Source organism: Macaca thibetana, chromosome 16, assembly GCF_024542745.1.
Source record: "Macaca thibetana thibetana isolate TM-01 chromosome 16, ASM2454274v1, whole genome shotgun sequence".
NCBI classification, from domain to species: Eukaryota; Metazoa; Chordata; class Mammalia; order Primates; family Cercopithecidae; genus Macaca; species Macaca thibetana.
Genome location: NC_065593.1, coordinates 55,513,427 through 55,531,800, shown reverse-complemented (window position 1 = coordinate 55,531,800; position 18,374 = coordinate 55,513,427). Strand labels below are relative to the sequence as shown.

The 18,374-nt window shown below is 39.4% G+C and overlaps 1 protein-coding gene across 1 annotated transcript in view; it reads left to right on the top strand.

Annotated features, from left to right (window-relative positions):
- The window catches only part of NSF (N-ethylmaleimide sensitive factor, vesicle fusing ATPase), a 342,977-nt gene that overhangs the window by 192,427 nt on the left and 132,176 nt on the right, over positions 1–18,374 (top strand). Inside the window, exon 3 of the mRNA XM_050763710.1 lies at positions 18,067–18,152. Within this exon, the coding sequence (XP_050619667.1) occupies positions 18,067–18,152 (86 nt within the window). The remainder of the gene's footprint in view (positions 1–18,066; positions 18,153–18,374) is intronic.

Below are 18,374 nucleotides of genomic sequence, written 5' to 3'. Positions count from 1 at the left end.
AATTTAGGAAGCTAAAATATCCTAGAAAGGATAAAAAGAAGAGAAATTCACACCTAAACATTTTTTAAAGAAACTGCATAATACCATAGAGAGGTTTTAAAAGCTGTCAGAGAAAAAAGATATTACCTTCAGGTATTTGGGCTGTCAGCTAATTTCCTGTCTATAATAGTGAAAGCCATAAGACAGGGAATAATATTTTCCATATGCTTAGAGAAAATAATTGTCAACCAAGAATTGTATATCTTGTGAAGAATGGGGGCAAAATTAGACACTTTAAAACAGACAAATACTGAACGTTGTAACCGTCAAACCTTCCCTACTAGTGGAAATTCGGATCAATTTCCTGAAGGCTAAAAAAAAAAAAGTGACCACTGATGTAAAGTCTGAGATTTAAGAAGGATTGAAGAGTAAAGATAATGATAAATTTGTGGATATATTGAAATAAATGTTGGCTTGGCTTTATAAAATGATGTATGTGGAGATTTTAAAAATAGAACTAAATAGGCTGGGTATGGTGGCTCATGCCTGTAATCCCAGCTCTTTGGGAGGCCGAGGCGGGCGGATCACCTGAGGTCATGAGTTTGAGATCAGCCTGACCAACATGGAGAAACGCCGTGTCTACTAAAAATAAAATAAAAAAAAAATTAGCCAGGCATGGTGGCACATGCCTGTGATCCCAGCTACTTGGGAGTCTCAGGCAGGAGAATCGCTTGAACCCGGGAAGCAGAGGTTGCGGTGAGCTGAGATCACGCCTTTGCACTCCAGCCTGGGCAACAAGAGCGAAATTCCATCTCAAAAAAAAGAAAAACTAAATTATAACAATGGCATCTAAACCAAAAGACTGGTTAAAGTGTTTTATGATCTTTATACTGTTGAAGAGAAAGGTAAAGCTATTCAATTAACTTTAGATTTTGATAAGTGTGTGTATTAGTATTTTCAGAGTAACTACTAAAATAATATAAATATTAGGAATAATTTATAGCGGAAAAACAATTTTTAAAAGGCAAGGAAGAAGTGAAAAACATAGAAAAGGTCAGATAAAGAGGAAGCAAAAATAAAATGTAAAAATCAAATCAAATATATGGTGGACTAAATACATCATTCAGACAAAGAATGTCAGATTGGATTATTTAAAAACAAGCAGGCTGGGTGCAGTGGCTCATGCCTGTAAACCCAGCACTTTGAGAGCCTGAGACAGGTGGATTACTTGAGATCAGGAGTTCGAGACCAGCCTGGCCAACATGGTGAAACCCTGCCTCTGCTAAGAATACAAAAATTAACTGGGTGTTGTGGTGCTCACCTGTAATGCCAGCTACTTGGGAAGCTGAGGCAGGAGAATCACTTGAACCCAGGATGCGGAGGTTGCAGTAAGCCAAGATCATGCCACTGTACTCCAGCCTGGGCAACAGAGTGAGATTCCGTCTCAAAAAGTAAATAAATAAAAACAAGCAAAAAAACCTTACTGAAACAACATAAAATCTAGCTATAATTTTCAAGAGAGAGAGAGCTAATACATATGAATGTAGAAAGATAGAAAGCAAAAGGATGGAAAAAGTCTATCAGGCAAATTCTAACCAAAAGGGAGGTAAACTAGCTATATTAGCATGAGACAATATGATCTTTCAAACAAGAGATAGCTAGAGATAGGTCCCTCGACAATGAGAAAAGGTTTATTTATCCATAAAGGTAAAAACAATTCCAAACTTGTGTGAACCTAATAATTGCCTCAATGTACAAAGAACAAAATGACATAATTGTAAGATGAAATAGACAAATCTACCATGGTGAGGAGTTTCAAAACTCTGTCAGTAATTGAAAAATTAAAAAGACAAAATGGTTACAGCTGAAAATTAAATTAAAAATTCAGTTTCTCAGTTGCAATAGCCACTTTTAAAGTGCTTACTAGTGACATGTGACAATGGCTGCTATATGGCTGCTGTATTGGACAGCATAGAAAGTACTTTTGCACTGCATTAATTTAGAAGACTTAATATAATTAACAATGTTAATAATTGAGGAGTATTCAACACCACATCCAAGGTGCTGATATCTTTATAATATCTGATCATAATGTAGGCAAGGTGGAAATTAATGACAAGAAAAGGCAGAAACATTGGAGACAGGTAAAGATTTCTTTTTTTTTTGAGACGGAGTCTCGCTCTGTCGCCCAGGCTGAAGTGCAGTGGCCGGATCTCAGCTCACTGCAAGCTCCGCCTCCCGGGTTTACGCCATTCTCCTGCTTCAGCCTCCCAAGTAGCTGGGACTACAGGCGCCCGTTACCTCGCCCGGCTAGTTTTTTGGTATTTTTTAGTAGAGACGGGGTTTCACCGGGTTAGCCAGGATGGTCTCGATCTCCTGACCTCTTGATCTGCCCGTCTTGGCCTCCCAAAGTGCTGGGATTACAGGCTTGAGCCATCACACCCTGCCAAGATTTCTTAAACAGAATACAAAAAGCGCTAGATACAAAGGAAAAAAATTGATTAATTGGATTTCATCAAAAGACACCGTCTTAGTCTGCTCAGGCTGCCATAACACAATGCTGTAGACTTGGTGGCTTAAACAAGAGAAATGTATTTTCTCACAGTTCCGGAAACTGGAAGTTTGAGACCAGGGTGCCAGTATGACTGTGTTTTGGTGACCACTGTCTTTGTGGCTTGCACACAGGCTTCTTGCTATGTGTCTGTGCGGCAGATAGACAGCAAGATCTCACCATCTCTCTTCCTTTTCTTATAAAGCCACAGTCCTGTCAGATTAGGGCCCTTCGCTTGTGACCTAATTTAACCTCAATTACCTCCTAAAGTCCCTATCTCCAAAATAGTTGGGGTGGGGGAAGCGCCTCAACTAATAAATTTTGGTGGGGGCAGTGGGGAGTGCACATCTCACTCCATAGTAGATGCCACTGAGGAGAAAGAAGAGAATGGGAGAAGGTATTTGAAATACATATATTTGACAGCCGGGCGCAGTGGCTCACGCCTATAATCCCAGCACTTTGGGAGGCTGAGGCAGGCAGATCATGAGGTTAGGAGATCCAGACCATCCTGGCTAACACGGTGAAACCCTGTCTCTACTAAAAATACAAAAAATTAGCCAGGCTTGGGGTCAGGCGCCTGTAGTCCCAGCTACTCAGGAGGTTGAGGCAGGAGAATGGCGTGAACCTGGGAGGCGGAGCTTGCAGTGAGCCGAGATCGCTCCACTGCACTCCAGCCTGGGCGACAGAGCAAGATTCTGTCTCAAAAACGAAAAAAGAAATACATGTATTTGACTAGGACTTGTACCTGGAATATATAAAGAACTACAAATCAAGAATAAAAAGAAAGGACAGAAAGCCAATGGAAAAATGAACAAAGGATTCAAACAGGCATTTCACAAAGAACTTACCTGTAACATATGTTAAATGCTCAACCTCATTAGTCATCAGATAAACACAAGTTAAAACCTCAGGGAAATGTTATTCCACACCCACCAGAAAGTTAAATTAAGAACACATTGTCATGACAATTCTGGGTTTGATTTTGTTTTGTTTTGTTTTTTTGAGATGGAGTCTTGCTCTGTTGCCCAGGCTGGAGTGTAGTGGTGCGATCCTGGCTCACTGCAACCTCTGCCTTCTGAGTTCAAGTGATTCTCCTGCCTCAGCCTCCCGAATAGGTGGAATTATGGCACCTGCCACCACGCCCAGCTAATTTTTGTATTTTATTAGAGATGGGGTTTTGCCATGTTGGCCAGGCTGGTCTCGAACTCCTGATCTCAAGCGATCCACCTGCGTCGGCCTCCCAAAGTGCTGGGATTACAGGTGTAAGCCTCCGCGCCTGGCCTGTCATGGCAATTCTAAGTGATGATGAGGATGTGCAGCAGCTGGAGCTGATGAAAATACATGAGCACAACCTCTTTGGAAAACTAAAAGAATTCCCTAAAACTGAGAGTAGGCAGGATGCCGTGACCCAGCACTTACACTCCTGGGGGTGGGAGGAGTGAATATATTTCTATTCATGATTTCTATCTCTGATGACAGAAATTAAGCTAGTGGGTATCTGCGGTTGAGTAGAAGGATAATGACTAGGAGCAGGCAGTATGGGATGCTGGTAATGTCCTCTTCACCTAACTATTGGTTACCCTGGGTGTGTTCACTTTGTAGAAATTCATTGAGCCAAACACATACAATGTATGCACTTTTCTGTATATATGTTTTTCTTCAGTAAAAACTTGATTTAAATAATGTTCTTTTTCTTAAACTGGGTAGCAGGTTTATGGTGTTTTATGTGTTACCTATATTTTATACATATTTTATTCCTGTTCAGTGTTCAAAAAAATATAAAAAGTGGTAACTGCTTTGTTGTTAATTTGAGCATCTCCTGCACCTAGCACAGTGCCTGGGACATTATAAATATTTATCAAATATTTGTTCTATGGAACAGAAGTAGGCTAGTAATTTCTTTTTGCTTTCTAACAGCTGATTTTTGACTCAATTATTTGTAAATATGATTTCTACTCAGTTATTTCTAAATAATATGTAAATACTGTGTTTATATTTATTAGCAAGCTGAATTTGTTAAATGAGAAACCTCTCAATATTAAGGACACATCATAAATTATTAGCATGCTGTGTTATAGTGACTAAAAGTAGCATCAACAATTTAGATAAGTATAGTGTGGCCTTATGGATGTAAGTCAGTACATCATGCAGCATTGAAGATGTGCAGTTTAGTAGACCTTCTAATAATCTTGGGTGTCTCACTGTTTCTTTTTTCTTTTTCTTTTTTTTTTTTTTTTGAGATAGGTATCACTTTGTCACCCAGTCTGGAGTGCAGTAGCATGATCAGGGCTCACTGTAGCCTTGACCTCCTGGGCTCGAACCTCTCACCTTAGCCCCCTTAATAACTGGGATTACTGGTTTGTGCCACCAAGCCAGGCTAATTTTCTTTTCTTTTCTTTTTTCTTTTTCTTTTCTTTTCTTTCTTTTTTGTAGAGTTTGGGTCTCACTCTGTTGCCCAGGCTGGTCTTGAACTCCTGGCCTCAAATGATTCTCCCTCCTTGGCCTCCCAAAGTGTTGAGATTATAGTTTTGAGCCACCGCACCCAGCCTTACTGTTTTTTTCAGTTGTTTCTGAACAACTGGAATCTCAGCTATCTTTTTCCATTAAATCCCGTGTTCATTCCTCCGTACCATGCTGCTGCTTGCCCGTTTTTGCATTTCTCCTTTCTGCTTTTGTGAACATCCTGAGTCGTACTGGGCTGGCATTCGCTTGTTGGGACAGGGGAGAGGCTCTAGGCCTTGGATCCTTGTTCTGATTCCTTCTCCAAAGAGTTTTCCCTTTTTCTTCCCCTTTCAAAACAACATAAGTGCAAAAGCTTTGTCAGGATGTCAGGAATTAAAAAAGCTTCAGAAACATTTTGATTCATTTAACATTACTGTGAAACTTTTTAGAGTAAGAATACCAAGTTACTGAATAAGACAATCTTGAAATTAAATGATATTTTACAGTTTTGAAAACACCTTCACAGATCTTTTCTTATTAGATTCTCAGAGCAACCTTATGAGTTGGCACTGTCAAAATTCAGTTCAACAAACAAAATCCAACTAACAGAAAAATTCACAGCTAACATCATATTTAATGGTTGAAGACTGAAAGCTTTCCCCCTTAAGATCAAAACAAGACAAAGATGCTCTCGCCACTCCTATTCAACACTCTATTGGCGGTTCTAGGTGGGGCAGTTAGGCAGGAAAAAGAAAAGACATTTATATCAGAAAGAAATAAAACTATATTTACAGATGACATGATCTTATATGTAGAAAAATCCTACAGAATTTACCAAAAACAAAATTGGAACTAATAAATGAATTCAGCAAAGTTGCAAGATACAAGATTATTATCTAATAATCAGTTGCATTCCTATATGCTAGCTATGGATAATCTGAAAATGAAATAGAAAAAAATCTATTTATAATAACATCAGAAAGAATAAAATACTTATGAATAAAGTTAACCAAAGAAGTGTAAGGTTTGTACACTAAAAAACAGAAAACATGTTGAAGGAAAGTAGAGAGCTAAATAAATTGAAAGACGTCCTGTGTTCATGGCTTGGAAGACTTAATATTGTTAAGATGGCAATGCTACCTAGATTTATCTACAAATTTAATGCAATCCCTGTCACAGTTCAACTGCCTTTTTCCCGAAAATAGACAACCTGATCTTATAATTTGTATGGAATTGTAGAGCCATATTTGCCACAACAATCTTGAAAAAAAGAGAACAAAATTGTAGGACTCATACTTCCTGATTTCAAAACTTACTGCAAAACTACAGTAATCCAGATGGCATGTCACTGGCATGGGGAGAGTCATGTAAACCAATGGAATACAATTTAGAGTCCAGAAATAAACCCATACATTTATGGTCAGTTGATTTTGACCAGGGTGCCAAGATCATTAACTGGGGAAAGAATAATCTTTTCAACAAATGTTGCTGGGGCAACTGGATATCTACATGTAAAAAAATGAATTTGGATCCCTGCCTCACATCACATACGAAAATTAACTCAGAATGGATCAAAGACCTAAACCTGTTAAGTTGTTAGAAGGAAACATAGGTGAAAGTCTGTATGACCTTGGATTAAATGGTGATTTTTGAAGATATAAAACAAAAACACAAGCAGTGAAAGAAAAACGTAGATAAACTGGACTTCGTTAAAAACTTTCATGCATCAAAGGACACTGTAGAATGAAGACAACTCACAGAATGGGGGAAAATATTTGCAAATTATATCTCTGATAAGTATACATATTTTATATATATTGTTTATATCCCAAATATACAAAGAACCCTTTCAACTCAACAAAGATAAGACAGTGCAATTTAAAAATGGGCAAAGCATTTGAATAGAATAGACATTTCTCCAGAGAAGATGTACAAATGACTTAGAAGCACATGACAAGATCTTCAACATCATAGTCTGTAGGGAATTACAAATCAAAACCACAGTGAGAGATAACACTTTACATCCTCTAGGATGGTCATACTTTTTTTTTTTTTAAGACAGTAACAAGTTTTGGTAAGGAAGTAGAGAAACTAGAGGCTTCATTGCTGATGGAAATGTAAAATGATGCAGTTACTGCACAAAAGTTTTGCAGTTCCTCAAAAAAACTAAACATAGAATGACTCAGCAATTCTACTCCTGGGTATAGACCCAAGAGAATTGAAAACATATGTTCATACATTAACTTGTACATACATTAACAAGTGGCATTATTTATTCATAGTTGCCAAAAAGTGGAAGCAACCCAAATGTCCATCAGCGGATGAAATGATAAATAAAATGTGGCATATCCATACAATGAAATCTTATCCAGCCATAAAAAGGAATGCAGAAGCCAGGTGCAGTAGCTCTCAAGCGTAATCCTATTGCTTTAGGAGGTCACAATGGGAGGATTGCTTAAGGCCAGGAGTTCAAGACCGGCCTGGGCAACATAGACCCAGTCTCTACAAAATAAATAAATAAAAATAATGAAATAACTATCACATGCTACAACATGAACCTTGAAAACATTATGCTAAGTGAAAATCCAGTCACAAAGATGACAAATTGTGTGATTCTGCTTACATGAAATGTCCACAATAAGCAAATTCATAGAGACAAAGTAGATTAGTGGTTGAGAAGGAATGAAAGAAGGGATGAATTGAGACTAACTGCAAGTAGGGACAGAGTTTCTTTTTGGGGTGATGGGACTGTTCTGGAATTAGATAGTGGTTATGGTTGTACAACATAGTGAATATACTAAAAACCATTCAAAGGCTGAGTGCAGTGGCTCATGCCTGTAATCCCAACACTTTGGGAGACCCAGGTGGGAAGATTGCTTGAGGCCAGGAAGTCAAGACCAGCCTGGGCAACACAGCAAGACCCTGTTTCTAAAAAAAAAAGAAAAAAAAATTTAATTACCTGAGTATGGTGGTGTGTGTCTGTAGTCCCAGCTACTTTGGAGGCTGAGGTGGGAAGATCACTTGAGCCTAGGAATTCGAGGTTACAGTGAGCTGTGATTGTGCCACTGGGCTCCAGCCTGAGTGATAGAGCATGACCCTGTCTCTCAAAACAAAACCCTCCAAAAAACAAAAACCACCCAAGTATACGTTTTAAATGATTAATTTTATATTATATGAAATATATCAGCCGGGCGCAGTGGCTCACGCCTGTAATCCCAGCACTTAGGGAGGCCGAGGTGGGCGGATCATGAGGTCAGGAGATTGAGACCATGCTGGCTAACATGGTGAAACCCCGTCTCTACTAAAAAATACAAAAAATTAGCCAGGGCGTGGTGGCACATGCCTGTAGTCTCAGCTACTTGGGAGGTTGATGCAGGAGAATTGCTTGAATCTGGGAGGCGGAGGTTACAGTAAGCCAAGATCGCGCCACTGCACTCCAGCCTGGGCAACAGAGTGAGACTCTGTCTTTAAAAAATATATATATATATATGTGTGTGTGTGTGTGTGTGTGTGTGTGTGTGTGTGTGTGTGTCAAAAATGGCAGTGAGAACTCCATTAACATTTATTGTATAATCCCTGAGTGGTGCAGGAGAATCAGAGCTTAGAATCTTGTGAGGAAGGCATGGTACTTAAATAAGTCTAATGTAAGGCAGCTTGTAATAAGTAGTACAAAGACAGCTGAAAAAGCACAAAGGAGATATTCAATCTTACTAGGAACCAGGGAGTTTCATAAACTTGGCTTTGCAAGGTGGGAAAGATTTTCACAGGTGGAAGGGGTTTGAAATAGGGAATTCAGTCAAAAGGAATAGTGTGAGTGAAGGAATGGAGTTTGGAATGTGAGGTACATGGGGTTGGGGTGGGGTGTTGAGGTAGAGGACGCAGAAAAATAAAGATGAATCTTGCATAGGTGACTGTGAGTAGCATACTAAGGAGTTTGGGCTTTATTACTTAGGAATCACATTTTTAGTCTCAGGTCATGTCTGCTGGCAGAGGGAAGGCTGAGTTGGAGGAGAACAAAAGTTAGAACCAGGGACACCGGTTATTACCATTGCAGTTTTTTAGGAGAGGTGATATAGCTGAACTAGGTTATGGTTGTGAGACTGGAAGGGAGGCACATCCGAGTGAGTGCAGTAGACTTAGTAGACTCTTGGTTGTTTATGTGTGCATTCCGGGGATAGGTAGTGAAGGGAAGAATGACCCTGAAATCTTGAATTTAATGACTTGAAACGATAATGATGATATTAACAGAAGAGGAACACAGCAAGACAAACAAATGAAAAAGTGAATACTGAGAAGGAGGTACCACTGTATTTGGCATTTAGTCATTGGTGATTTTGAAGACAGCAATTACAGTAAAGTGGCTGCTGGAAAGGATTTCAGAGAATGGTTGAAGAAGATAGCCATAGGATGAGAACATGGAAGGCAAGGAAGGAGACTTGAAAGGTTTGGTAATAAAGAGAAGAAAGAAAAGGTTGCTAGTTTGAAGTGAGTTAAAAGAATTAGAGAGTAGAATTAAAATAGAATTATGGGATTTTTACTTTTTTAGTGACCCGTGAGAGGCTTACTGGCAGTGTGCCAAGATTCAAGAGAGCAAAGATTGGGCAGGGTGGTAGTGATGGGATAGCCGGGCGTAGTAGCTTACGCCTGTAATTCCAGCATTTTGGGAGGCTGAGGTGGGCGGATCACTTGAGGTCAGGAATTCGAGACCAGCCTGGCCAACATGGTGAAACCTGTCTCTACAAAAAATACAAAAATTAGCCGGGTGTGGTGGCGGTTGCCTGTAATCCCAGCTACTTTGGAGGCTGAGGCAGGTGAATTGTTTGAACCTGGGAGGTGGAGGTTGCAGTGTGCCAAGATCAAGCCACTGCACTAACTCCAGCGTGGGTGACAGAGTGAGACTCCATCTCAAAGAAAAAGACAGGGGAGGGAGCCTTCTGCCTCTTTAAACATTTGAGATGCATGTCCTGAGATGCTTCTGTGAAGTTAAGAATATTAATTTTTTGATACGAATCTGACAAAACTAGACATCAAAATATGCCATATATGGTAATTAAAACAATGTAGTACTAGTACAGAAATCAGATAGTTAATGAAGTAAAACAACCAACCTAGAAATAGAAGCAGATATACCTGAAAACTTCACATACGAGATTTAAAATCAGTGTGGAAAGCTGGAAATCACCCATAGTTTCATTTTACAGTCAGTTGTTTTTCACGTTTTGGTGTGTTTCCATTTAGTTGGTTTGCTATACTTTAAAAAAAAATGATGCTGTAGGCTGAGCGTGGTGGCTAACACTTGTAGTCTCAGCACTTTCGGAGGCTGAAGCAGGCGGATCACATGAGGTCAGGAGTTCGGAACCAGCCTGGCCAACCTGATGAAACCCCATCTCTACAAAAATTACAAAAATTAGCCTGGCGTGGTGGCGCTTGCCTGTAGTCTCAGCTACTCGGGAGACTGAGGTGGGAAGATGGCTTGAGCAAGGGAAGCAATGGTTGCAGTGAGCTGAGATGGCGCCCCTGCACTCCAGCCTGGGTGATAGAGCCAGACCTTGCCTCACACACATACACCAAAAAAAACTGTAAAGTAAAATTTCTATATACAATTCTGTGATATGAACCCTACGTCAGTGTGTTACGAGAATTTTGATCCTTATATGATATATATAATCAAGTGCAGGTATGTTGTAGTTTACAGAACCATTACTTTGAAACAGGACCTTTAGGTTGCTCCTAATTCATCACTGTTAAAATAATGCTGTAGGGAACAAATTATACATAAAAGTTTTCTATATTTGAAATGATTTTTGTGAGACAAACTTTATTTATTGTAAAAACAGTTCCAGCAGTTCAGAATTGTGAAGAGTGAAGGTGTTTCCTTCACATCTTCTTGTCTTTCTCCTTGGTGGTAACCACTGTTAACAGTTTAGTGTGTGTCTTTTTAAGTTTAGTTTTTATTTTTTTGTAGAGACAGAGTCCTGCTTTGTTGCCCAGGCTGGGGTGCTGTGGTGTGATCATAGCTCACTGCAACCTCATACTCCTGGGCTCAAGCAATCCTCGCACTTCAGCCTCCCAAGTAGTTGGGACTACCGGCATGTGCCACCATGCCCGGCTAATTTATATACCTTTTGTAGAGACAGGGTCTCACCATGTTGCCCAGGCTGGTCTGGAACTCCTGGACTCAAGCGATGCCCCTGCCTTGGCCTCCCAAAGTGTTGGGATTACAGGCATGAGCCACTGCACCTGGACTAGTTTCTTTTGAATTTCTGAGTAGTATTCAATTGTATGGCTCTCCTATAATTTCTTCATTCATCTTTTGGTAGACATTTGTGTTGTTTCCATTTTTAGGCTATTATGAGTACAGCTGTTGTGAACATTTGTGTGCGTGTCTTTGTGTGGATGTATTTTCATTTCTTTCAACTAAAAACCTAGGGGTGCACTTGTTGGGTCACATTAACTTTGTAGAAACTGTGTTGCATCTTTGCCAGTATTGAATGTTGTCAGCCTTTTATATTTTTCTTTGCATGCTTTTCCCCCCAAAAGACCCAAATGGGAATTGTTTTTCTTTTCATTAGAAACTTGTAAAGGAATTCTAAAGTTCTAAGGGATGCCAGGCAGGAGGTTCATCTATGTGAACAGTTATTAGTTTGAGATAGAGAATGTCAAGGATATCCCTAAAGGCTCTTCAAGAGATAACTATAGGACATGTAAGTTTAACTTATTTCTACCCCATCACTTCTAGTCCCACATGACTTCAGAATTTTAAGAGAAGTTATTGTTATAGGAATATGTAGCACAGAGGGATTCCATAGGCCTGAAGATTAGTACTGATGGCCTTCCTTGCGCTATTCTAGGCCAGTACTATCCGATGAAACTTTCTGCAGTGATCTAGCCGCGTGTGGCTCTTGAAACGTAGGGCTAGTGCAACTGAAGAATTGAATTTAACTAAATTAATTTTAATAGTGAAATATGTGTAGTGATTTCTTTGCTGAACAGTGTAGTTCCGAAATGTTATTTTTCAGGAAAGATCCTCTAACAAGAAATAGCTGAGTGAGACATGTTAGCTGAGCTGGCCCTGGGGCAGGTTTGTGTTTTCAGTCCTTCCCTTTCCTGTGACAGAAGTGAAACCAAAGCCTAGAGCACCACAGAGGAAGAACCAGTGGATTCATAAGGGTGACAGTTCAGGTAGAGGAAGCTCTTTTGTTCAGATGCCACACTCTTTATTTTTCTTTCTGTTTATTTTGCCCTATTAAATTATTTGGTAAAGAGTAAAGCCTACTTTAATCCAGTTTTTTAAGTGGACCTTTGGACGAAAGTATGTGATTTAAATTCCAAAACTGTGCAGTGTTGTCCAGAAGAGTCCTGATTAAATCCCCCCAGTTTCTTTGATGAAGATAAGCGAATAATCTTTCTGCACATGAAAGGCTTTCAAGTAAGTAATGATGTAATTACCTCACTAAAGTTTGCATTAAAGGTTTGTTGAAATTTTCATTCTTTATAGTAGCAATGAGTTTATAAGTTTTGACATTTTAAGTTGTTATAATGAAGACATTTCTATACCCTTCAGACGGCTAAATGTTCTAATAACTCAACATATAAAATGCCTATCAGTTTTATATTTTCATTTCTTTTTTTTTTTTTTTTTTTTGAACAGTCTCGCTCTGTCACCCAGGCTGGAGTGCAGTGGCACAATCTCAGCTCACTGCAACCTCCGCCTCCTGGGTTCAAGCAATTCTCCTGCCTTAGCCTCCCGAATAGCTGGGACTACAGGCACACACTGCCATGCCCGGCTAATTTTTTGTATTTTAGTAGACATGGGGTTTCACTGTGTTACCCATGCTGGTCTTGAACTCCTGAGCTCAGACAGTCCTCCCACCTTGGCCTCCCAAAGTGCTGAGATTATAGGCGTGAGCCACCATGCCTGGCCTTTACTTTCATTTCTTCACAGCTGCATGACTATAGTGGTTGGCTTTCATTATTGTTTCCTAGGGGCAAGGTCAGTGTTAGAAAAATTGTGGAATTTTCCGTTGACATTGCTGTGGTGAGTAGACAGCTACTATTTATAGAGACTTATACTTTGTTGAAAAAATGAGATGCCCTGCTTGGCTTACCATAAAAACACAGATGCTTCTGGATTCCAGTAGGGAGGCCTTTTGTTCACAGCATCTGTTTTGGTTGGCCAGCCAGATGACTTCTGTGGATTTTTTCACTCCTTTTGAAGGACACTTGACAAATAAGTTTATAAATGAGTTAGCATTTTATAAATTTATTTTATTACTTTAGCTATATAGTTCTGTGAAATATTTTGAACTATTAGGTCATTTTAGCTCAATTTTCTCACTTCCTAAATAACCTTGAGACGATCAGTCCTTTGTTAATTGTTTATTCTGCAGTTGAGACAGGTTTGTATTGATCTATAAATTTTTGTGTTCAACAAACGTTTAATAAGTACTCACTGTGTACTAGGCCCTGTACTAACACTGGGAACTACAGATGTGAGCAAGATATAGTCTCAGTCTTTGAGAAGTTTAGTGTCTTATATGCAATGCAAACATGTAGACAGATGATAAAAATATAGTTGAGTGCTTCCATTTGAAGTTTATTTCATCAGTTTAATGGGGAGGGGCAGGTGTCTAGGAATGCCTTCCAGAAAAAGTAATGTCTAAGTGGAGAATTGTAGAGTGAGTGGGAGTTGTCCAGGGACGGAGCAGGGGTTAGCAGGGAAGATTATATAAAAGAAAGAAGCTTGCAGGTGAAAACGACCCTGGGAAAGTGGAAACTGAAAAAGTTCAGTACATTTCTGTCAGATGGCTGATCAAGCTGTGACTTTGGGCAAAATGCTGTCAACATTTGTTGAACACAGAAATGCTGTCTCTTTCACAAAGCAGACTTGTGACCTAGACTTTATTCATCTCGTGCTCAATTAGTGATTTCCAAACATTTATCATGAATTTCATAACTAAAAAATGTTTTGATTATGTACCCTCATGTATTGATTATATGACAATATTTATTTATAGATGATACGTAGTACTCAAAGTTATATACATAGTAGAACATGTATAAAAAAAAGGATGAGCTAAAGATGACAGGTACAATATTCTCATAGTATTAATTTTACTAAAAATACAGAAAGTAGGCCAGGTGTAGTGGCTCACGCCTGTAATCCCAGCACTTTGGGAGGCTGAGGCAGGCAGATCACTTGAGTTCAGGAGTTTGAGACAAGCCTGACCAATATAGCGAAACCCTGTCTCTACTAAAAAAATACAAAAAATTAGCCCGGATGTGGTGGCACGTGCCGGTAGTCCCAGCTACTTGGGAGGGTGAGGCAGGAGAATTGCTTGAACCCGTGAGGCAGAGGTTACAGTGAGCCAAGATCATGCCACTGCACTCCAGCCTGGGTGACAGAGCAAGACTCCATCTAAAAAAAAAAAAAAAAAAAACAAAGAAACCCAGAAAGTAAAGTGGTACATCATTATTCTTTAAAATCTTTGTTTAATATTATGTGATACAGCTGCTCAGAGGGCTGTTTCTAAAATCAGTTTATTTTGATACTTTAATGGCAGTCAAAGCCTGGAACAAAACGGAGGAATTTGGCTGTACTTTCTAAATCATATTCTTTTTTCTCCAGACTTTTTCACCATTTATAGAAGTGCTTTATTGAAATGTGGCTGGTAAATTTCCATCTATTAGTTTTTCTTGCAGATTAATAAAAATATATTATACTTTTATTGTGCTAATAAATGGGTTCCAAAAGTCACTGTAAGTCTTCATTTGGAAGATATTTTAAAAAGTTGTAGAATATTCTGTTTCTGACTTTATAAAGCATGAAGATATGAGATTTTGGTATCTTTATTTTTTAGATTATATATATTGTTTCAACTGCAGAATCACTTAGCAATGGAAATGTTTCCAAATATCCAATTTTGAAATGCTCTATTAGGAAAGAATTTTTCTCTCTCTCTCTCTTTTTTTTTTTTTAGAGACGAAGTCCAGCTCTTATCCCCCAGGCTGGAGTGCAATGACGCCATCTGGGCTCACTGCAAGCTCTGCCTCCTGGGTTCAAGCAATTCTCCTGCCTCAGCCTCCTGAGTAGCTGGGATTACAGGTGTGCATCACCATGCCTGGCTAATTTTTGTATTTAAAGTACAGACGGGGTTTCACCATGTTGGCCAGGCTGGTCTCGAACTCCTGACCTTAGGTGATCTGCCCGCCTCAGCCTCCCAAAGTGCTGGGATTACAGGTGTGAGCCACTGCGCCCGGCCGATTTTTTTCTCTTTTTCTTTTTTCTGGAAAAGCTGAAAAGAATTTTGACATGTCGCTAAATATTTTTATTTTGTAGGGGCAGAATGAGTTTTTTTGTTTTTTAATATCTTCTTGGTAGCATACTACTTATAACCTCTTCAGAAATATTTAGCAAGTTTGGAACTCTAATCTTTTTATTTTTAAAAAATTGCGTAACTCATCTACATTTAACAAATCTTTTAAGTACGTTTCTTGTGGTGACTAGTGAATCTGTATGGATTTAAAAACAAAAAAAAGATTATGAGGCCAAGGCAGGTGGATCACTTGAGGCCAGGAGTTTGAGACCAACCTGGCCAACATGGTGAAACCCCATCTCTACTAAAAATACAAAAATTAGACGTGGTGGTGTACAACTGTAGTCCCAGCTACTCTGAGCTGAGATTGCACCACTGCACTCCATTCTGGGTGATAGAGCAAGACTCTGTCTCAAAAAAAAAAAAAAAAAAAAAAAAAATCGGTGTCTACTTCCTATCTCCCAGAGTAGAGTAGAGGAAGATTTCTATATTGATACAATTAACCTCAGTGACATCTGAGGTACCTTGTTTTAACTTAATTACAGCAATAGTTTACCTGTGAATGAAGCCGTTAAAGGCTTTTGTATCAGATGCTATCACTGTAACTTTATTCTGAGAATAATAATAATTATTATTATTATTATTTGAAATGGAGTCTCACTCTGTCGCCCAGGCTGGAGTGCAGTGGCACGATCTCGGCTCACTGCAAGCTCCGCCTCCTGGGTTCACACCATTCTCCTGCTTCAGCTTCCCGAGTAGCTGGGACTGCAGGCGCCCGCCACCACACCTGGCTAATTTTTTTGTATTTTTAGTGGAGACTAGGTTTCACCGTGTTAGCCAGGATGGTCTCAATCTCCTGACCTCGTGATCCACCCGCCTCAGCCTCCCAAAGTGCTGGGATTACAGGCGTGAGCCACCGCGCCCGGCCAGATTTCTTTTTTAAAATTCCAGTCAAAGCAGTCATTTCATCAGTGGTTACAGTTTTCCTGCAAAATACCTTGTTTCATTTACAGTTAAGAATACCTCCCTTTTAATACATTGTTCCTTGGTATCTTACAAAATTGTATTTCTTGTATATTTCATAATTACCCAACAAATACAAGATGAAAGAATCATCTATATTTTTATCCAATTGTATAGCAAACCCCACACACTGTATTTTGTCCTGATATCTTCAAGTCTTTAGGGTTTTCTAAGAGCTTTTTACTATACTTACCAATAAAAGAATACATTTAGTTTGTCACCATTTTTATTTCTGTGTATAATTTCATCTATGGTCCATGGCTTTTCTTAGGGAAACAGCAGTTTCGACACTAACTTTCATACAGTTTTGTGAAGTGTCACATTAAATAGCCTGTGATTTTAGACATAGGTGGAAAAATTATAGACGTTTAACTCTTGCTGTGAACACTTAAAAGCCTGGTGGATTATGAGGACTTTGTTCGTGCCATCAGATTATATCTTAAGGTAGAGTAGACACGTAGAGTGAGGTTCATCTTTAATAAAAATGGGCCGGGCGCGGGGGCTCATGCCTATCATCTCAGCACTTTTGGGAGACCGAGGCAGGTGGTTAACCAGGTCAGGAGATTGGGACCATCCTGGCTAACATGGTGAAACCCCATCTCTACTAAAAATACAAAAAAATTAGCCGGGTGTGGTGGCGGGCGCCTGTAGTCCCACCTACTCTGGCGGCTGAGGCAGGAGAATGGCGTGAACCCAGAAGGCGGAGCTTGCAGTGAGCCGAGATCGCACCACTGCACTCCAGCCTGGGTGACCGAGTGAGATTCCATCTCAAAAAAATTGATTGCCGGAGTTCCACTGCAACGTCCAGTCTGGGCAGCAGAGAGAGACTGTGTCAAAAAACAAAACAAAACAAAAATAAAGAGAGACTGTGTCAAAAAACAAAACAAAACAAAAATAAATAAGAAATGGTGTAAAGTCAATATAAATACAAGTGCTAATATTTTATTTTTACACCCCAAAGGATTATCGTATAATACAAACACCCTTCAAGTACACATATCCCACTTTAGAGACTACTGCCCTAAACAACAGGGATAATGATATTGAAACTGGCCTTTTAGTTAAAATAAAACAAAGCCAAAAATAATTCACTTTCCTCTATAAACTTATATCTGGGAGACAAATTTAAGAATAATCAGCTTGGCCGGGCACGGTGGCTCACGCCTGTGATCCCAGCACTTTGGGAATCCAAGGTGGGTGGATCGTGAGGTCAGGAGATCAAGACCGTCCTGGCTAACACGGTGAAACCCCGACTCTACTGAAAATACAAAAAATTAGCCAGGCATGGTGGCAGGCACCTGTAGTCCCAGCTACTCAGGAGGCTGAGGCAGGAGAATGGCATGAACCCGGGAGGTGGATCTTGCAGTGAGCCGAGATTGTGCCACTGCACTCCAGCCTGGGTGACAGAGCAAGACTCCATCTCAAAAAAAAAAAAAAAAAAAAAAAAAAAAAAATCAGCTTTGGCTTGAGGTTTGGAGAATGAACACTTCTATGACTACCTGTCATAGCTCACTAGGAAACCCTAGTCATGGAGCTTTTGCTAGTTGCTGTTGACCAAAAAGGCTGTTTTTAAAAAAATATATAGTCAGGAAGGGTTTGCTCTTACTTCAGAGGAAGGGATGCTGGGAGTCAAAAACGATAGATGTTTGTTATAGCAATGAGAGTGATAAAGAAGAGAGGACAGAAAGGCATAAAGTATTCTTTAAGGGAATAAACATGACTTAATTTGATTTTCCTAATCATTGATTCTTACAGAGCATGCAAGCAGCAAGATGTCCTACAGATGAATTATCTTTAACCAATTGTGCAGTTGTGAATGAAAAGGATTTCCAGTCTGGCCAGTGAGTATCTGACTTTGTTTTCTTTTAACCTGCTAAGTGGCATTTCGGAAACTTCCAGAGAGTCATTTTTAGGAAACGTTGGAAAATATTTTTTTTTTAATTTTTCTTGCTGAGTTGGAAAATGGAGAAGATGATGAAAAATTGTGTATTTGAATCATTACTGTGTCAAACTTTGATAAATACTGTATAATGTTTTTAAAATCACATACAGTTTTTTATGTA